This window comes from Notechis scutatus, chromosome 4 (genome assembly GCF_049901735.1).
Source record: "Notechis scutatus isolate UNSWTSFEM ecotype Mainland chromosome 4, rNotScu1.2, whole genome shotgun sequence".
NCBI lineage: Eukaryota > Metazoa > Chordata > Lepidosauria > Squamata > Elapidae > Notechis > Notechis scutatus.
This window is the reverse complement of record NC_142012.1, coordinates 136,901,458-136,924,133: the sequence shown is the minus strand read 5'-3', so window position 1 is coordinate 136,924,133 and position 22,676 is coordinate 136,901,458. Positions and strand designations below refer to the sequence as shown.

Here is a 22,676-nt window from a genome sequence, read left to right as displayed (position 1 = left end):
CTGTCTGGTTGTTTGGGAGCAGCTTCGGCTGAGAATAATAACTATTCGCCTCTTTTTATCAGCCGAAGCTGCTCCAAAACGAAGAAGGCAGGCAGGCAGGCAGAATGGAGCACTGTGGATTGAACCGCGCATGGGCAGGCAGGGTGGGGGTAAACGGCCGCTTTGGAGGAGCTGCGGCGACAGGAAAAGCCACCCCCCCCGGCTTCTTTGAAGCAGTTTCTTCCTGGGCTGGTGGAACAGTGAGAGAGCGACTGAGAGAGGAACGAGGCAGACACCTGAGGGAGGGAGGGAGACACCTGAGGGATGGGGCTGAGGGAGGCAGGGCCGAGGCGCTCCCTGAACTTGGTGGTTTGCTGGCAGACGTTTTATTACCCGACTAGGTAACAACACCAGATGTTACCTAGTCAGGTAATGAAACGTCTGCAAGCAAACCACCAAACTCGGATCCCCCCCCGGTCCTTGAAAAAGTGTTTGTGCTTGAAACTGGTCCCTGGTACAAAAAAGGTTGGGGACCACTGGGTTAGGGTGCAGGCCCGGACACCTGGAGACTGAGTTCTAGTCCTGCCTTAGCCATGAAAGCCAGCTGGATGACCTTCAGCCAATCACTGTCTCTCAGCCCAACCTATTTCACATTGTTGCTGTTATGGGGAAAATAAGAGGAAGGAGTATTGGGTATACCGTATTTTTCGCACTATAAGATACACTTTTCCCTGCCTAAAAAAGTGGGTGAAAATATCTGTGTGTCTTATAGAGAGAATGTTGCCGAAGCCCTGTCCACCCGCTGGCCCCACCCTTCACCTGTTTTCAGCCTCCATGTGCCTGGTTTTTGACCTCCGCACGGCCTATTTTCAGTCTCTGCATTCCATTTTTGGCAGCCTGGAACAGCTGATCAACGTTATTCCGGGAGGCCAATCCAACCACCAATGAGCTGCTCATGCTAAATCACACTGTGCTGAAGCTGACCAGGCTGTTTGCTGTTTGCTGCAAGGAGGCAAATTGCTGGGAGGAAGAGGCAGAGGTTTTTTTCCCATGTTTCCCTCCCCGAAAGCTAGGTGTGTTTTATGGTCTGGAGCATCTTATAGTGAAAAAGTATGGTATTTGTCACCCTGAGTTACTTATAAAGTAATAAAGGTGGGATAACAAAAATCTAATAAATAAAATAAAAGTGCTATGGACAAGTATTTCCATGATAAATACGGTATATATGTTTTTAAGTGATGTTGGTTACGTGCACAGTTTGTACTAAGTAGGATTTAATTGTATTTGACCATTTAATACAGCAAAATATCAACTTTTTGATGTGATCATCTGTAAAATGTATAATACTCTCAACATGAGCAAAGCTAATTTTGGCCCCAGAAAACACACATTACTTTTAAAAAATTGCTTTCATTCATTCCATTTATGGCTTGGGATGGCTTGCAGGAGTATTAATATTATAATATTATTACAGGAGTATTAATACTCCTGTAGTAATACTTACAGGAGTATTAATACATTTATGTAGAGTATTAATACTCTATATAAATGACCTCTGTGATCATGTTAAGAGCAACTGCGTTCTCTTCGCTGATGATGTAAAGCTATTCAATACCATCTGCTACCCTTCAAAAAGAACTTGACTATGAATCAGAATGGTCAAACAAATGGCAACTTCAAATCTCAACAAATATCACACTAGTAACTAGAGCATACAAAACATTTGCTAGACCAATACTTGAATAGAGTTCATCAGTCTGGAACCCGCATTACGTATCTGATATTAATACAGTTGAGAAAGTCCAGAAATATTTCACAAGAAGAGTTCACCAGATGCCACCAGACTTGAAATTCTAGACCTAGAAAACCTAGAACTACGCCGCCTTCGGTCTGATCTAAGTATAGTATATAAAATTATATATTGCAATGTCCTACCTGTCAATGAATACGTCAGTTTCAACCATAACAATACAAGAGCACACAATAGATACAAACTCAAGGTAAACCGCACCAAACTTGATTGCAGGAAATACGACTTCAGCAACAGAATGATCAATGTCTAGAATACTCTACCTGACTTTGTGGTTTCTTCCCCAAAACCCAAAAACTTTAACCTTAGACTGTCTACTATTGACCTCATCCCTTTCCTAAGTGGTCTGTAGGGGGCATGCATAAGCGCACCAACGTGCCTACCATCCCTGTCCTATTGTTTCTTTTTATTTTTCTTATATGTATCCATTCCATGTATTCATAATTATGTTTATACTTATACCTGCTATCTTATAATCTCTTGACAAGGTTCAGACAAATAAAAGGACTAGAAAATACACTTTTCAAGGAGAGTTTGAAGGCAGTCAGTTTTTAATACTGAGAAGTCATGATCGTAGTGGGGGAGGATGTGATAGCATTCATGAAACACCAGAAAGAATGTCACACATTGACAAAAACCAAGTTGTGTTTTCTCATACACAACAGTGTCCTCCCAGAGTTAGAATGCTGGTAAGAGCAATTCCAATTTAGTATTGGAAACATTGTGAGTACAGTAGATCCAAGTGATCAGCTTCCCTTCACTGGATTTGTTCCAGCAGAGATTGGATATATAATGGCTGCATTGATTTGGATTCCTGAACTGAATGGGAGTTGGACTGATGCCCTAAATAACCTCTTCAACTCTATGGTTTTTATATATGAAAGGAGTATTGCTATATTAACACTTCTCACATTACACAACAAGTGGCTGACAGGATCTCAGTATAAAGAGACAGTAAACTGAAAAGTTGTTTCTGGTTCTCATACTACACTGAACCATTAATCAATTAAATAAATTACATATGTACAATAAACTAAGACACAAATATCCCAACATTTATCAAGCATAGAGTACTGTATGAATGCATTTGCTAGGTGGTGTTTACTTGACTTTTTAAGCATGTTATACACAACCACAGGATAACCACTTTTTAAGAGAAATGTACTAACCAAGGCAATAGGCAATAAAATTGAAACCATTTTATTTGTCTTGTGACGGTTACTGTAATGACTTGTCTAATGGAAATCAAGATATATAATATTGTAAATAATGGATCTGATGGCCAAAATGAATTATACTTGTTTGTTTAAGAAGAATATGATTATGGATGCTGGAGATTTTAATCCAAAGATGAAACCCAAAAATATTGTGATTCATATCTCCTGGAAATATAATTAGGACTGAAATATTATATCCTTTATGTGTATCCACTGCAATTCAAATATTTAGTAAAAGCATATATTGTTCTTGAAGCTGCATATGCCTTTTTTTCAAGATGCTTCATTTTTGTGCTTCATCCTTGTGTTCATATCAGAGATCTTCTTTATTAGAGAGATGCTAATGGCATAAACAGCTCTCCATTTAATGACTGATACCACAGCAGGCATCACGGACAAATGTTTCATTTAACCAATACTTCAAAAATCTATAATGAAAAATATTATTAGATTTTCACTGATGTTATGCCTGATTCTATTAGGAAGGGATGGGGAATATAGAAATTGTAGCAGATCCATATAGAGTTTCAGTGTCATCAGTTGGCATTCATGCCAGGTTTTTAACATTATCACAAGGATCTAAACTTTTCTTTACCACAAATGTCCAGCTCAAAATTTGCTGACTGAGGTGAATAGACATTTTAATTTTCCACGTTGCCCTATTTTTCATGATCCATGTGACATTGCATCAGGGCTGATATAGATCATTTAAATTTTGAATTTGTCAAATTCAAACCAGAGAGCACTAGGGCCCACTGTCATATAATTCTGCCAGAGGTGTTTTTTTTTTTTGGATTTTCTTCAAATTGTAATCAGTCACATTCATATTTTTTCATAATGCTAAGGATTCATTTATCTAATGGTTTAAACAGTCTTTGTTCATTTCCCACTATAACAAATGATTGTTCAATGGATTTCTGGTACTGTGAATTGCGGCTTTCCTGTCCCTGAACTAAATAAAGTTTTGTTGTATTCAGCCTCTTAGCTTCCTAAAATTATTTATACTTAACTCAGAAATAAGCCAGGAGTAAGCTAATGAAAATAGTTCATACATAGATAAATATAAGAGACACTTAATGAGGCAGCAGGAAGCAATGATGCATGAGCTCATCAAGTTAAGACTATGACTAAAATGATTGATAATAGATAGCAATAAAATGTTTTGGACATTGGCTGAAAACACTAGTCTTAGTATTGCACATAATTGCATATAATATGGTCACACTCCATAAGATTAATTGTGGGAATCATCGAACTAGAGTTCCAGTTAAATCCACTCACATCCCAAATTGGCACCTTAGGTCTTCCTAGTCCCACATTCTCTGGCATGCCCTAATTATTTCAATTGGTATTGTGTCATTTCCTTTTTTAAAAAAAAATCTATGGGAGCATCAGGTTAAATATTCCTTCCAAATTGATAAATTTTAGTGATTTTCCCCCCCTTTGGTTCTGTATGATGATTACAAAGAAATTGCTAGGGCTGCCACAGTTCAGTTTGGCTTGCATATGGAAAGACATATGGATGCAAGCATTCTGGCTTTGTCATTTAGATCATGTCAGTTATTTATAAATACAGTGAATTCATAATTGAAAGGCAATCTACAAAGAGCAGCAAATCCAAGTTAAACTGTCTACAATCTCTAGGTTGTGAGATATTAGTGTGTGGAGTATATTTACTGATGTCATAGAACTGGACAGAACATGGGAAAAACTCTGGCATTTCCTTCTCTTTGTATCGTGATTTGTTTATAGGTATATATTATTTGATTAAAACAAATAATTAATGAAAATTGACACAGGAGATAAAAGTATTAAAGTGACAACTAAGGAATGTGTGTGTTTAGTCTGTCTATATCTTTTGACATATGATTCCACCTACCTCTTTGCAATGACCTAGATGCTTAGACTACATGTAAACTGAGAAACTAATGGATGCTAACAGGTTTTTCTTATTACAATTAATTATAATTGTTGGATGGAATCCCATGGTTATATTTTATATCAAATATTAGAGTTCAGATACCTCCTAGCCCTTCCCCAATCCCCACCCCCAATATTATATGCTCTACAGTTGTTTTGCCTTCATCATAGCACCAGCACCAGCTCAAAATCCTGGTTTGGTTTTTAGCCTAATACAAAACCACAGCTGATGATATTGCAGTGCTACTATAGCCATTGCAAGCTGGCCAAATGCTTACATTTTTCACTCTGATAGATTACAGGGTCAGATTCCTGGAAGACTTAACTCACAGCATGCTGTCATTGACATTCACTCAGCACAAATCTTAGCCAGTGGCAATTTTTAAATTATAAAAATGGCCTATGCATTTTTATGTTGTCATATCATCCTATCGCCTCATCACCCCCTCATTATTGGATTCAGCAACTGGCTGATCTCTGAGCTTGGGAACTAAACAGAATCAAGACTGATTAATGCTTGAATGTGAGATTAATACCAAGTCTATAGATTAGAATGACAAATTAAATATCACTCCAAAAGGCAATGAAACAGCATGGATGAGTTCATGAAATTGCCAGGAAGTAATGTTGGTTCAAATTGCCAGGAAGTAATGTTGGCTAATCTTAAACTTTGAAGAAATTATTCACTCAGATCAGAACATTGTGGCCATTTGCAACAGGTTGCTGATGGCAGGTATCTCTGGAGACAGTGGAATTTAGAAATAATAGAAACTTGACCTGACTTGTAGGTCAGGTTTTAGATTTTGGTAGTGGTTTGCTCTCCAAGCTGGTTTCAATTTAATTTCTGAATGTTTTGTTACCAGACTAGATAACATCATCAGCAGGTTCTTCTTAGCTTATCAATGTCTTGTGTGCCAGTTTGGCTAGTTAGTTGTGTGATTGGTTGTTCTTTTGGAGCTATATTTAAATTCTGAGCAGCTGACTGGTTCTCTTGTTGATTGATGATTCAAATGATCTAGTTTCTTACATAGTCATATGCTGGATCTAGATCAATATGCTTGTTAATTGTTCCTTTGATAGAATACCAGGCATCAATAAATTCACGTGTGTGTGTGGCGGGTGCTGGCATGGACAATTATTTTCATTCTTCCCAATCGGACTGGTGTTGTTTATTATTAGTGTGGTTTGAGATCAGGAAATTTTTGTTGTATTTTTTAACTGCTAGTTGATGTTCATGAACCCTTGTTTGCAATCGCCTTCCTGTTTGTCCCACATAGAATTGGTTAAAATTGGTGTAATTGATTTTTATACTATGTTGCTGTTGTCTTCCTTCTGTATTTTGTCTTTGACTTTAGATAGCTCTTTTCTAAGTGCAAATGTGGGTTCGTAAACTATCATTAGAGAGGGGAATTTAATTCTGTGGTAAATATATATAGGACTAGATTGCCAGTAGACCAGTGCTTAATAGTCCTATTAATGTTCTCATTATACCACTAGGTATGTTGTCAGATAACTTTATAACCAGAAATAAGTCTGTGAAATATGAACTTTCAACTTACAGAAAACTCATACTTATGAATAAATTGCCATAAAAGCTTATTATGTTAAAAATTGAGTTAAATGTAATGGTTCATAATAACGAATCCATACACTATGACACTCATGAAAATATTGTTTGACTTCAATGGTTCAGTGGTTCCAGGAAGAAGCCAGCCTGCCATTTCAATGATCACTTTTCTTTTATTTACCCTCATAACTATCCCTCTGAAGCATAAATCCAGTCCAAGTGCTGGTGATGCATGAAAGAAAAAGAAAGTGATCACAACTGAAAATAAAGTGGAAATAATAAAGTCATCAGAGCAGCAGATGATAGCTTTTGAGAAAGAAAACTGGAATTGAAAACTCCAGAACTGAAAGAGTTAGCTGAAGCCTTTTTGTTTCAATGAAGCAGGAATGGCAAAGTTATAGAGGAAAATCCAAATCAGAGGGGCTCACCAAAATTTATAGTAGTTACCAAGGGCCTCAAATGCTGCAAGGCCATGTTTGATGAGAAAAAGAAAAGCTCTGGATGCCTACTTCATGATAAAGATAAAATGTATGCTTTGAACTAATATTTGACTAACTGACACTAGATAAGAATCATAAGTACCCATTCTGACTTACTTACAATTTCGACTTAAAGACAGACTAAAAATGGATCTCATTCATAACCTGTGGATTGCTTATTCACATCCACTTAGAACAATGCTCTATTTATCTTCATTGAATTTAGTACAGAGTCAGGATAAGATTGCAATGTTAACTTCAAAATTGTTCATAAATAGCTTTTTGGGGATCTTGTTTAACTTTAAATGGTAACTAAGTAACTGATCTTCAAGCAAGAACTACCTGTTAATTAAGTACCCTCACAGAACATCTCAGTTTAATCAAATTTATTTTAAAATATTCTGTAAATATAATTATAGTGCATTAATGCAAATAAGCACTGAACATGGACAAAAGTAGTATAAAATGTCTGGAACTAAAGTCCTGTTTTTAGTTTTGTACTTGCTACCTTTAATAAATGATAGATATATGCAGGAAACAATATTATATTATTACCTACAAGAATCAAGATTCATGAACTGATGGTCATATTTAAGAAAGGTCAGCATCAGATCATTTGAAAATTTTAAAATATAGATTTCCCTATTGGATCTCCATTAAAAGAACATATATATTGAATGTAATCTTTAGCAGTCAAAAACCTTTGATATGTTAGTTTGGTTTGTTTATAATGTATTCATAAAAACAGTCAGAATCTTTAAACCTCTGGATGACTTATATGTGTATTGAGTTTGCTGTCAAGGTATTGATGGTTGATGGGCAAGTTCAAAACCTCTGCCTCTCTTTCATTTTTTATCTTAAAACCAAACTTGTCCTTCCAGAAAAAGATATGTTTCTTCAGAGATCAGTATCTTGAAAGTCCTTCAAATAGACTGATATTTTCTATTAAATAAGGTAAATGGCCGCTATAAGGATTGTTTTGCTGTTTGAATGTTATCTCTTTGTCCGTGGTTGTCTACAACTGACTTTCAAGAATATTTTAGTCCCCTTCTCACATTTTTATCGTTCTAGTAGCCTCTAACACATTTATTTATGGAGCTAAAAAAATAACATGCAGGAAATTATATTCAATTGCTCACTAAAAAGTAGTGTTAATACTTGCAATTTCTAATGCTAGGGTCAAAAGGTGCAAGGCTGCAAGGTTAATGGACCTGAGAAAATTAAATTATTGGATATGTATTATTTCATTGCACTTTATAAGATATAAATACAAATAAAATAATACCTTTAGAAGGAGCATGTTTAATAGTTGTCAATAGTTAACCATTATAGCAATATAACAGACAGGAATCATAAAGCGGTTCAGAATGTTGTGCTAATTTCTATTTCAAATTATATTGAAGTAGAAATTATTTCATGACTTAGCAAGAACAGCATTCAAGGATCTACATAGAAAGGTAGTGAGCGATAAGATCTGATCGATAAATGAAAAATATTTTTTTCCAATATCCTGAGTGGGTGGCACTTTCTTTACATTAATAGGCAGTAAAACCTTTGACAACTAAGTTACTTCATCTGTAAATGATGCACAATACAGTAGATGTTTTGCACTAATCAAAATTACTGTCATTTTAAATATAAAAGTTATAACTTTTCTTTGTTTTTGTTTTGGAAAGCCAAGGCATCTGATACTAACAACACCTAAAAATTACATCTGTATTCAGTCCACAAAATCCATGTTAATGTTGACTTTGAACTGCTGCAGACTTTGAACTGCTGCTTAATGATCTGCCTAATTTATGGCCCTTTTTTCTTTCCCAGATATGCATTTTAGACAAAATATAGTCATTCTTTTTCAAACTGCTTCCTTTATGGCAGTGGTGGGACTCAAAAAATTTTACTACTGGTTCTGTGGGCGTGGCTTGATGGGCATGGCAGGGGAAGGATACTGTAAAATCTCCAGTCAGAGTTGGTAATTGCCGGTTCTCCAAACTACTCAAAATTTCTGCTACCGGTTCTTCAGAACTGGTCAGAACCTGCTGAATACCACCACTGCTTTATGGTTATCTCAATACATCTTTTTCCACTTCAGTTTAGTAGGGGAGTAACTTTAACAGAAAGAGAAAGAGGGAGAGAAAGAGGGAGGGAGGGAGGGAGGAAGGAAGGAGGAAAGGAAAGAAGGAAGGAGGGAGGGAGGGAAGGAAGGAAGGTTGATATGGAGGACAATGTGTTAGGGAAATAACTTTTTCAATAGTCATTTCTTCCTGGGCATCTTAGATATTGAAAAGTCCATGGAACGCAGGTTCCTCCATTTCACACCAGGTAATATATCAAGCATGCCATGCACGTCACAACAAAACAGTCATACAACTTGCAGGCCTTATTCTCAGAGGACCAGTGATGGTCCATTTTGTGGCTGAAGCAATTTAATTGATCTTTTGCATGCCTTGATCCAACATTGTAAAAATTTTGCTCCATCATTAAAAAAAAAAAAAACAGTTACAGCTACATCCATTCCATTGCTTGTATTATATTTTTAATATCTTCCCAATGCTACTACATTTGCTTTCTTCCTGCAGGTCTAATGCCTAAAACAATCTTAAAAGAGTAAGCCTCAAGAGCAGTTTTCTTTCTCTGAATTTTGCCTTTTTGTCACTTACAGTATTTGAAGAAGGCAGTTGTAACATGATATAGGTTGCTCTGAAGGATTAGCAATGGAGTCTACTAGGGGATGGATCTCCAACAATCCATCAATGCCAAACCTCAAAATAGCAACCAAAAGGTCCCTATATCTAGATTCTACTCTATCATAGTCTTCACAAATATAAACATAAAGCCAAGAAGCTGAGATTTGGAACATGAAGACAATTATTTAAATTTCCTTACTTGACTTTTATCAGGTATGTTATCAAGTACTGATACAATCTGTAACTGTTTTCTTGCATTTCCACAAGTGATCGTTCAAAGTTACGACTGATCCCCAAAAAGGTCTTATGACCCAGATTTGAACTTCCAACAGCATCATCTCTTGGGTCATGTGATCGCATTTTGGGGACTCGGCAACCAGGTACTCAGCAGCTTATATTTAAACTTCATCAGTGTTATTGAAATCCTTAAGTGATGAACATCCATGTGTATATATAGCAATCTAATGAGCATAATAATTTAAATACAGTATATACATATACATATATAATGTTATTTTAGCAATGTTCTTTTAATTTTTCATTGGGAGCTATCTAAAGTTTGCTATATAAATACTTTAAATAAATTAAATAAAAATATCAAGGAAATCAGGTGGATATCCTTTGTGTGGCATACTAATAACCATACCCCCAAAAATGAGAGAGGTGGAAGAAGATGGTAACAGGACAAAATTTAAGATTGATCATGTTTAATTTCAATTTCAATTTAGTTATTAACAATCAATTACATATTATTCATATGACTATAACCCCTATATCTAATAATTGTTTATCTTCTGCTACATTAAAAAAAAACAGTTTTAATGAGAGATCAAAAGGCAGGCAGGCAAGCAGACACACACTCACATATATATTTGCCTTAAGGTTGCCCCTTTCTCTCTACTAAGGCCAAAGTTCAGTTTTCTAATTTTGTTCCCCACATGGCTGTAGGATACTAAACAATGATAATGGTGCACTAGACAGCAACGTCTGTAGATAGCCTGTTTCACTGTTTTGTTTTTAATCCATCAAGCACTCAAAAAGACATCCTCAGTAAAATCATGGAACTTGCTGACATTGCTAAATTGACTTCTTTGATCAGAGAAAAGACAATGTCTTTTATTGCTGACTGGAAACGTCTTATAGACTTTTTGCATAAAAATAGAAAAAAATGAAATTGATATCTATGTTTTGATGATTAGACAGCAGAGATTATAGAAAGGAGAGAGTTATAACTACAAAGTAAGAGCTAATTATATCATTGTACTTACAACTGCTATAAAAAAGTTCAAAAGCTATTTATTTATATTTTTCTTTCTTTTCTATTTTTCTGTTACTTTCCCCCCACTTTTGCACTTTTAGTTTTCTCTTTTATTTATTTCTTTTATTTATATTTTCTTGCTTTTTATTAATTTGTATTAGGTTTTATCTTTCTTTCTAAAAATATAATGCCCCATCTAACCCCTATAGGTGGTGTGTGTATCTCTGTGTGTGTTTGCAAATAACAAAACAAGAAAATCTCTTCAAGAAGAATTATTTTGGGCTTAAAAATTATAAAAGTTATGGTTACTATTATTCATAACTAAAGATAAATAAAAGATAAACATGAACATTTGTTTTGGCATTGAAGGCTATTTTGGAAATAAGTCAAGAGAACAAAGGCTCTGGTAAACTTGCATGTAAAATAATAAACATTTAGAATTAATAAACATTTAGATCCCACACAATAAACATAGCTGAATATTCCATATACAATGGACATGGTTGGAGACACTATTATATCTATTACACATTTGAGAATATTATACTTGAATACAGGGAAAAAAGTGCACCAGATCTTTGGAATTGACTACCTCAGTTTTTAATCACTGGGATCTACTATATGTTGAATCCAGACAATATGGGAAAACTGAACATCAGTCTAGGAAGAGATGCTCAGCTTAAGGGATTCTCTGAAGGAGTAGGTATCTACTTTGGAAATTTTCTTATCTTTTGGAGAGAGAAGATTTTTTTGACCAGATTTCTATGTTTTCCAAACAAATTAATAAGTTAACATATTAACTCATTCAATAACATGATATTGTGCACAAACAATATTCTGAACACAAAGACTATATTAATCAGGAGAAAGAAGGTACATTCTGAAACACATGCAGAATAAGTTATATTTAATTAATTTCTTTTAATTTTATTTCATCTTACATTTAAAATAGATCTGTTGTCATTGCCCTTTTCTACATTTTATGATGAGAATCCCAGTATGCTAATCAGAAATACAATACATACATACTTATTAGATAAGAGAATTCCCCCCCATCCAGAAAATTAACAACAACAACAAAAGAAGAAATAAGAAACCTTAGACCAAATATCGCAAAATTCAGCATTTAATATATCCAGATGAAATTTAGGCTGGAGAATAAATCTATCAGGAAAAAAGCCAAATAGAATTCTTTGCTTCTAATAAGGCATACCTGCTTCAATTCATGTAACACAATAGACTTTATAGACTTCAGAACTTTGTATGCATTCATTACTGTACATGTTCTTAGACTGATGCAAAGTGGCAGATGCCACTGGGCCCACAGTCTTCATTTCTAAAGCAGTACAAGCAAAGGAAGCAGTACAAAGAAAGGAAAGGAAAGGAAAGGAAAGCAAAGGAAAGCAAAGCAAAGGAAAGGAAAATAGTGTCGACATGTAACCTTATGCAGCCATTTTTCTGCCTATGAAAGAATTTACATGGTGGAGTGATAGGGAATATGCATATATGGCTTTATTTGCATAGTGGATTCTAATCATGGTTAATGCTTCCATGAGTGAGGGTTTTTTATTTATTTATTCAACAGTCACTTTCCTGTGAGATGGGCAGGTACAATAATATGATAATAAATTATTTAAATTTTATTTCATGTTTAATACCACATATTTTTAGAATAACTAAGATTATTTGGTAATCAAGCCCTTGGAAATACATTCATTCCAATTTTGCTGTTGCAATTGTTAGTGCAATCCAACATCCATTTGATGATAGGTGAGGCCTTTTTTGTTGTGTTCACCAAGAAAGGCCACAGAGTAATGAGGCAAAGTCTTGCTCATCCCGTAAACAGTCTTGCACATTCAGCTGAGGGAATGGTGAAACAATAGAAGTGCTTCATGAAATTTGGCCTCATGCACTTATATTTGAACAATTGCTGTATTTTTGATGCAGAGGTACCCTTGAAATCCACAAGGAACATGGTGTTTGAAAGCCAAGATTTCTCCATGATATTGCTGATAGACAAATATGACTTTCTGCTGGCAGTCCTGAATCAGATATAGCCAGCATTTGTTTATACACTTTCAAGGCTCCAAACCGGAGCTGAACAATATATAATCATAATAACTCTTGACAGGATTGAGAAAACACTTGTTCAGATTCTCCTGCAGAAGCATTTCCTTCTTCCATGCCATTCAGTTACAAAGATAGAGAACCCATGGCCCACTAGCTACATAGAGCCCTCCAATTCTGCTTTTTGCTTGCTGTACAATCCATCACATTCATATTGTCAAAACACAATAGTAAATCAGCAAATTACAAAAGTACTATATTATTTTTCTTTGACTTAGGAAAAGAAAAAGCAGAGACAAAATAGCTAATATAATATATCCAAGTTCTAGTGCCTTTATACAGAAACACCACATAGCCCTGCGGTCCTCAGCTGCATAAAAAAGAAGTGTGATTTAAGTTGCACAAATAGACACTCTTCTATCAGGGATCTAATCCATTTGCCCACAGCAGCACTAAATTTTTGTAATATGTCAATACAAAATTTTTCCAAACAAAGGTAACAAAGATGATTTATTAGGCTACCAATTTCATGATTTATCTATCTCATTTAATCTTAGTCCACTGAAAGCTGCTGTTTAGGTTACCCATCTCATAAACTTACTTCCTGATTTCTTTTCTAAAAATGCACCGAAATAACTAAACCAATTTTTTTTTACAGCTGCACATTTAATCATTAAATCTACAACCGTTCTTCCAGACCCTGTACAATTTGTATGCTACAGATCTTTAACAAAGCCGTAGTTCCTAATTTTATGCAAAAGACCAATTCTTACCGTTTTATTGCTTCTTCTTGTTTCCGGCGCTTTTCATTCTTTTCTTTCAAGTAAGCCAGGTTGGTTTCATTTCTCATGCGATCGTTCTCCCGAGCAATGTCAGATGCATTCTGTATAACTAAGCCATCGTAGGCCTTCAGGCCCATATCTTCAATGTACTGGAAAAAAGTGCCCAAAGTGACCTCCTCCTGATTAGAATTCATCATCTTGTGGGAAATACTTCCTGTGGGTTGAAAAAAAGAAAAATGTTCATGCACTCATACTTTTTTTTGTCATTTGTCAAAACTTCCTTATTTTTGAGCATGCTCCAATTTGGGCTCCTGTTAGCTCTGTGAGCTCTGTTTTAAATGAATTGCATCAAATAAAACCTTTATTGCTATATACCAAATTATTTTTTTCCCTTCCTGTCTATTCTCGCCCACTTTGCTTGATAGAAAATACTGGGAGTTTCAGGTGTTTGTGCATTGGCTGTTGTTTTCCTTTCTTATCATCAAACACAACTGATTTAATTTAGAACATATATAAGGTCTAAATTTACAAGCATTTTCTAATGTTGTGACCTGTTTCATATAAACACACATGCACAGAGACAAATTTCATGATTTTATTTATTCTTTCATTTAGGTATTTATCATATTTCCACACTGTCCATCTCACATAAGTGCTATATGGATTAATGCATGAAACTTGTCTATCATGCAAGAAAGTATTCACACTAAATCCATATGTTCTTTTCCTTAAAATAAATGCCATGCATCTGATTGAAGTTGATTGTGATCCATGAAAGCTTTGGCAATAGTAGAGGCATTTCTAAAGTGCTACCAGATTGGTTTGGGGTTTATTTATTTCATCTTTATTTTTTAAAAAAGTTTTAAAAGCAATCTCCAAGGGAATGTATTGATAATACCCTCATATAAAAAGTATTACAGCTTCTAATTACATTGTCATTATAATCATATTTAATTTTAAATACTTGGAGAACACCTCAGTATGAGTTCATTTCTTAGTTTTAACAACAAACAACAATATTTAGGTCTATATGCTTACTAGTTAAGCAAACATGAAGTAAGAAAGGTTGTTTGCCTTTTCACCAAATCCCATGCTGCTGAATACCAACAAATTATATTCAAAAATATTTCAGAATTTGCAATGGCAAAGATAGGACTGAATCAAAGTTTACATTGAACAAGTAAAGGGCAAATCTTATAATAGTTCTATCCATGAAAAAAGGGGAAAAATCCCACAGTTTTTCACCCTATCTGTTCTTAATCATTTGGTGAAATCATTTGGTGAAATTTTTGAACTACCTGTTGAAGAAAATAATTTTAGTAAAATTCTTACAGGTGGGATACAGTGTAGTCCTTATAAGTCAAACCATAGAATGCATGAATATGCTGTATTTCATTCTAAATCATCTCACCACCAATCTGTGGCCTTGCTAGGCTTGTCAGAGTTCAATTAAATCCCAAGGGAAGACATAATTTCACTTTTTTCATTGGCTTTTTCAGGTTTGGAATGCAAAAGAAGCCTTAAAGATATGAAAAGCCAACTAGCAGAAAACAATAGCAGCAGAGGTGGTATTCAGCAGGTTGTGACCAGTTCTGGAGAACCAGTAGCATAAATTTTGAGTACTTTGGAGAACCGGCAAATGCCATCTCTGACTGGAGATTTTACAGTATTCTTCCCCTGCCGCACCCACCAAGCCACGCCCACAGAAAAAAATTGAATCCCACCACTGAATAGCAGCATTTGCACTGTCTGCTAATTCCAACATTGAAACTGGAAATTGCTAACAAAAGAAATATCAAAGAAATGTTTGTGTATACTAACCATAAAGTAAGAAAACTTTGAGATAAATTAAATTCAAGCATGCTGAATTTGGAAACAAAATAAACTATAAATTAGGAAGGGTCATTTACCCTAGTCCTAAGAACGGACATACATCAGCAACCTCGTTTGTTTTTAATTTCTGCATTCTGCATTTGCTTTAATTGTTCTGGATTTCAAATACTGAAGATTGCAGATCCAAAGTATCCTTCATATGGATATGTAATACTTCAGTTTCAAAGCAAAATTTGCTTTGGAGTACATAAGGTATACCTGAAACCACAACCAGAGGATCTTTTTCCATACATTCAAAAGCATGTTTTTGCCATTAAATGCAAAACCTAATATTTCTACTGTATACTAGTCAGTTTCCTTAACTAATGTTTTCATGAAAGTGAGGTGCCTGAACAGCCACACATATAAAGAGAGCTAACCTAAGCTGGAAAAAGAATTACTGCTTTCACAATTCGAGAAAAGGTGCTTTGTACATGCTACTGCTTCACAACATGTCTTGTGAATGATTTACACAAACTGTAATTTATACTTTTACTAAAAACATTATACAATTCAAATTTCCTTGTTTCCTTTATTAATTTTTCTTTGATGATGAGGCAAACAAGGTGAAAGGAAGAATGAGAAAAGACCAGTGGTATAGAATATTGGACTATGGGTTTGAATCCTAAAAAAAATGGCAGCATTTACAATGCTGTTATTGTTCTTCCATTCAATCATACATGATTCTCAGACATTGCCTGTAAGGTTCCTGCAGTTTTCTTGACAAGGTTTTTCAGAAGTGGTTTCCATTGCCTCTTTCTTAGGACTGAGTGAAAGTGGATTGTCTCAAAGCACCAGCTAGTTCTATGCCTAAGATGAGACTCCTGGTTTCTGGCCTGATGATGCTTTAAGCACTACACCAAACTGGTGTAGTTTGTACTGTACAAATGTTGTACTAAGTAGTCTAAATCCAAATGTAACTTGCAATACATGTTAAGGAAGACCATATTTTCTTCAACACCAATGAAGCTAACAGTGTGACACTAAATAATACATAATATTAACACAGAACTCAGTTTTCCAAAGTTTTCATATTGTCTCAGTCATTCTTACATTCTTACATTCTTTATTATGAACACCTTTATATTAAAAACACTAAACTGAGCTTTGAATACCTTCATCAATCATTTGAAGTGAATGAGAACCCCAAGCTTAATCATGTAATCTCCTTGCTATGTTATAATCCTTTATATTCTAGGAAATATTACTGTATTTAGCTTTTAGTAATTTGATTTCATGATTTCATTGCCTGTACATAGCAGATTTGTCACTGAGCTGATTGTATTAATAACATTTGACTTTATTAACATTAAAGTAGGTTACATGTTTTTCAACATAGCTATTATTATTATTGTACTTGGTCTTTTACACTGTTTTAAACCCATTGTATGCAAGGGAAATATACAATATTTATACAATTCAAAATATACAGAGAAATCATAATTTCTCTGAAAACAAGTATTTTAAGGTTCCAGCCAGTCTTTACCTACAAGTAGGACATTTCTCACTTTTCCTCACAAAAATTCTTATCTCTTGAACTGCATTTCATGTCTGTTAAATATGTTCACTCTTGGGTTTGTTTGTTTTTTTTGAAAATGTCTGCATTTTAAGATGGCAGGATATTTTTTCTCTTCATTGTGGCAGAACATAGGATTGCCCTGTCCATTCTAGTTTCTTGATTAACTCACTTTTCCTACAAATCAACTCTTACTCACACCTCTTCATGCTATTGGATGTATGGTGAATCAGTTATCAATTCAACACTGAATATCAACAATTTAAGAGTGAATGACATGCAGCTTATACAAGCTTGTAATTTGATAACTAGAGAAAATATCCAGCCATGTAACTCTCCTACAAGTCAGAAGTTTATGTATGGAGGTCACAGTTTCCTTAAAAACACAGTAGCATGGTTTAACATTTTTACTACTTTTCCTTCATCTCTTGCTTACAGTCATGATGGGAGTGCTGTGATAGGAGGGAATGCCTTAGAATCATTCTGTGCAAAAGGTTTTCTGTGGAGAAGAAATGAAGTCTTTTTACTTTTTATTTTCCTGTTGATGTATTCAACTTACATAGCAAGGTCACTGCATGATACATTCCCTCTCTTTTTTTGGCTTGTGAATACTCCCATGACTAATTTCAGTAGGATGATAACAATGCATGTGCAATTTCAGTAAATGAAAATAAATAATTGATTGGGTTTTTCAATCAAGTGTTTCTGATTTCCAGAAAAGTGATAACTGAATGTAATAAAAAAAACCTAAAGAACTGAGATGCTAAAATCACTCAGTAAAAGGGGGAAGGGGAAACCCATGAATGATGTCAGACTAATTAAACAATAATGTTCCAGTTCATCTAAGGCTATAACATGATGGTGAAGAGTATATATGTAAAAATATGTGCTTTATTCCTGATCTCATTTAGCAGCTCTGGTTAAGTCAGCTTTCCACAATTTAGTAGTTTTTGGATGAATTGCTAATTAAATTCCAATAATTTTTTCCTTGGTAATTCTGTGAATTACAATCCCAATTTAGAGACTGAAAAATTGGAAATACTAAGGCTAAATCATAATATTTTTATGATTTATAGAACGGAGAAGTGCCAAAGGATGGAGTGAAATTATCTGAAAAGTTTATGATAGATAGCACATAAACAAACAGATTAGACAACTAGTGTGTGACCCATCTCAACTTTTTCTTTGTGTAGACTTTCCCCAAGAATTTCACTGTTGAAGGAAATTCTTCGTAAACAAAAGAAAGTAAACTTACATTTGTCCTCTCTATTAGCAGCATTGTGGGAAAAGAAGCATCTTCAAGATGCTATAGGAAAAAATATACTATACATCTTCTATTTTTTCTTATTATATCTCTAGTTCAGGTTGCAACTGATGTACAAGTCAGATATAATAAGTTTCATGGCTCAGGTGGGAACTGAATCTGAACCAGTATTAATTCAGGATTACAATCTCTATATCAAGTTGTCTCTCATGCAAATTTTGAGGAATGATGCTCATTTGTAACAACAGTTCTTTTCATGACTCCTAGCCATTTTCAGCACACTTAAGAAAATCCTCAATTGGCATTTCTTCAGATTTGCATGGAAAATTCCCTAGTCAGCTTAAGAAGCCTCTTGACCCATATGGTTAGCCATGTGATGTTCCTTGTGTAGAGTTTCATGTGGTTGCTGTGATGCAATTTATATGTCTGGTTTGAGCTGTGCTGTGCTGGAAAGAAAACAAAATGTGGACAAAGGGGTAGGACAGGTTGTTAAAAGATAACCTATTCTGACAATTCCAGCTATCGTAGTATAGTGAAGTGTCTTTGTTTTTTAGCGCCAAAGTCAATTTATCCATTTCTGCGCATTTTGAGATTTTTTCAATAATCATATTGGTATAATTGGATTGACCAAAGATAAATTATATATCATAAGGCATAAAAGAAAAGTATCAACCCATAATAACGAGGTAGCGATATAAGTTAAAAACAGGTGTGGTTATATGACACAAGTTAAGGTTATGAAAACAAAAGAAGATCTTGCAAACTGTTAAAATAAGAATACTTTTTATCTTGTAACCTCTTTCTTTCTTTCTCCCCCTTTCTTTTTCTTTCTTTTCTCAAAATTCTTTCCCTCTCTTCCTCTTCTCTCTTCTTTCTTTTTCTTTCTTTTGCTTATTTGTGTATGTATTGTGACTGGTTTTAATTGTAAAAATTAATAAACTATATTTATATATATAAAAAAAAGATAACCTATTCCGGAAGTAAGAAATTAATTTCCTATCACTTACATCCCTGTCTTGAATTAAAATTATATTTTCCCCCAGCTAAATGGAATAATATAAAAGGGAATAGGTTTTCAAGCTTACACAAGTCAGCATGCAGATTTCCCTTTATCCTCTCTTTGATATGTTCATTTCTCAGCACATGTAAATTCTAATGGAACAATGACATCATCAAGTAGCAGATGCATTCCATTCCAGTTGTAGCCTTTGGGTTCTGTTTGAATGATTTAAATGCTTACAAGACATTTAAGTGCAATACAGACAGACCACATTCCGTTTATACCAAATTGCTGACTGCAGCACCACTATAGGTGTATTGCACTGTAGATTCTCCCCTCTTTCAAGTTGCTGCCTTTTATGCAATGGCTTTTAGAAGACATATAATTTCCCAGATAGACACATTGTCAATGAAACTCTCATATTATGTCTGGCTCCTTCCTTGATAATTTTTAAGTGGACTTAATTTTTGAAAGGAAATTACTTCTGATTCCACATAGTAGACATGCTGAGAAATATTATCTAGGTTTTTTATATAGTGCTAAAATTACTGATAATGACAAAGATAGAGCAAAGTCTAAACTTTTCTGCAAAGTCTTGGTTCAACCTATCTAGAAACTTTCTATGTACAGTTGCATTAATTTATTATATAGGTGTATGTGTAAATGTAAGAGCCTTTGCACTGGTATATGTATGGGCATGCTTATATGGTTGTGTTTGCATATGTGCATTTACATATATGTGTATTTTTCCCCAACAGGACTTCACAGAGAATGAAGAAAAGCTCCTTTACACCTAAAAGAAGCCACTTGTATGAAAGTATTGGCAATAAAGAACTTTACAAACTGCATATATTAAGGATGGGTGTAATTTGCACAATAGATTCTCTTTCCTTCAGGGCATAGTCCACAAGGCTTGAAGAATGTGGATCACTGATACTGTTATTATGGTGGTTTACATGTCAATGGTAAGATGTTTATGCCATGATGCCTTTTCATATGTGTCTTAATCCCAAATGCAATTTCTAACAAGTAAATAGCATATAACTAGAGTCTTAACAGCCAGAAGTAACCACAACTGGCAAATTAAGCTTATCTATAGATGACTAGGGCTGCATGGTTAGGTGTGAAGAAAGATATATCATATTTGCTTAAGTATGTACTTATGTACTTAGAGGGGCATGTAGAGAAGAGAACAAGGTAAAGTGAAGATATTTTGTCTAAGAGAAAGAAATTAAAAATGTGAAATATTAACAGTATGCTTTATATAAGAAATAATTAATATAGCTATAAAAGATATTTGAAATATATTTCAGAAAAAAGGGAAAAACATTTTAATAATTTAATATGGCTTTTACAAACGAACACTCCACCCACCAAATTTTCTTATAAGACAGCCTAATGCACAGAAAAAGAAGGAAAAAATCCCAATACATTACATTTTAGTTTAGCTGCTGTTTAATTAATATTTTTAAAACACAAAAAGTTTTTAATTAGATACTTCTAGACTGTAAATAAATCATTTTTGGTGATATACATTTTTACAGCATTTCATTTCATTAGCATGCTTGGAGGTTGTTTTAAATAAATGGATGGATGTATATGGATAGATGGATGGATGGATGGATGGATGAATAATGTATGTGCATGCATACATGCATATATATGTATATATATATATATACATACCAAGATTAAAGTCCTTGGGGGACTGCTAAGTGCAATAATTAAAGGTGACTTTTATCTGTAAAAGCCCTTTCTTGTGATTTAGCTCAGTGCAGTCTGAAGGGATATTTCAGCACCATTAAAAAAAAAAAACCCAACAACAACAGATTTTCCAGACTGGCTCAGTTTTTCTTCAGTTAAAGTGCTTGAGATCTCCTTGGCAAAGATATCCAAATGGTAGCATTCTGCATCTCCAGAAGTCAGTATGTTCAATTCAAAATACAGGTCTTCTCCAAACAGGATTAAAAAAAGGCTTTTAAAGTTTGACTTTCAAAAATACAGTATTGGGAAGAGAAAAGATCTGGCATCTTAAATCCACCTTGAAAGAAAAGACAGTTAAGGTATCAGGGGGCACCAATGGTACCCTGCTTTGAAGTCCAAAAGAAATGAAATGGGAGGGTTTTTTGCCCACTTCACCACACAGAAGATTACAGCACCAGCATATGTGATGATAGAGAGGGGGTTAAGGTGCCTCATTGGAGTGGATGCTGTGGAGACCAAAAGGAAGAAAAAGAATGGATAGAAAGCATTGTATCCAAATGGCTTCGTGCAGTTGGAAAAGCAGTCCTTGTTGCCATCTAAACACGGAAGGTTGTAAAACAGTCTTTCTTGCGCTCTTCCCTCTCCCCCCCGCCTTCTCGCTGTCTCTCTCTCTCTCTCTCTCTCTCTTCCTTTCTGTGGATGCTGTTGTTGATTAATCAGGGATTCTCAAACAAAGAGCAAGCCTACCTTCGGCTTTGAGCAGTAATCTGAGGCTTCACTTTTCTTGCAATCCATTTGAATTCAGTAGCCGAGCAGCCAGCATTCTAGCACCTTGGACAGTTCCTCCTTTTTTGCTTTCCTTGGGCCCGTTGGGAAAAAAAAATGAGGCAGGGGGACAAGTGAAGAAATGGCAAGAGACCGGAAAGCAGCAGCCTTCGACTCCAGCTTGCAATCCCCAGGGGCGCAGCTGCTCATTAAAACCTCCTATACAGACAACAGATTCTCTCTCTTTTTTCTCTTGGCTACACAGAAGTCTGACCAGCAAAATAATCCAGTGTGGGTGTGGGTGTGTGGAATCTGAACAAATCCACCCTCTTTAGGTAGGACAAAATATGAAATGAGACTGTTCCATTCTTATCCCCCACTCCTCCCAAAACATCTCTCCACGGAGAATGGACAAGTTAACCTTTAGTCCTGGAAAGAGCAGCCACTTAGAGAGAACATTTAAGTCTCGGCTTGATGTTCACATATTGATGTATCGTTTGCACTCACCCTCGTTGTAAAAGCCATGCAAAGCTCACAATTACTGCTGACGCAGATTAGGCTGCTGCTTGGGGAATGGTAGGAGGAGCTTTTTAACCTCATCAAAACAACTTCCCACCACCTGCTCCCACTGCATGAAAACATATCTCCCCTACTTGGAATGAGTAACCATGTAATCATATGATTTGTAAGGCATTTGACTTCCTGTAGGTTAGTGGATATGAAACAAATGAAGCTGTGATCTACATGATCTACCACAATATTTTATAACAGCACTTTATGTTAACTATT

General features: G+C 35.0%; 1 protein-coding gene across 3 annotated transcripts in view; it reads right to left on the bottom strand.

Moving 5' to 3' along the window:
* The window catches only part of NYAP2 (neuronal tyrosine-phosphorylated phosphoinositide-3-kinase adaptor 2), a 138,104-nt gene extending 115,651 nt beyond the window's left edge, over nt 1-22,453 (bottom strand). Inside the window, exons 1-3 of one of the 3 annotated variants that reach the window (XM_087965042.1) lie at nt 21,870-22,453; nt 21,105-21,628; nt 13,758-13,980 (exon numbers count right to left, since the gene is read on the bottom strand). In XM_087965042.1, the coding sequence (XP_087821168.1) occupies nt 13,758-13,963 (206 nt within the window). In that variant the 5' untranslated portion in view covers nt 13,964-13,980; nt 21,105-21,628; nt 21,870-22,453. Of the gene's footprint in view, nt 1-13,757; nt 13,981-21,104 lie in introns of all 3 variants that reach the window. The other 2 variants (XM_026668020.2, XM_087965043.1) reach the window with 2 other exon arrangements.
* Between the last annotated feature and the right edge of the window lie 223 nt (nt 22,454-22,676).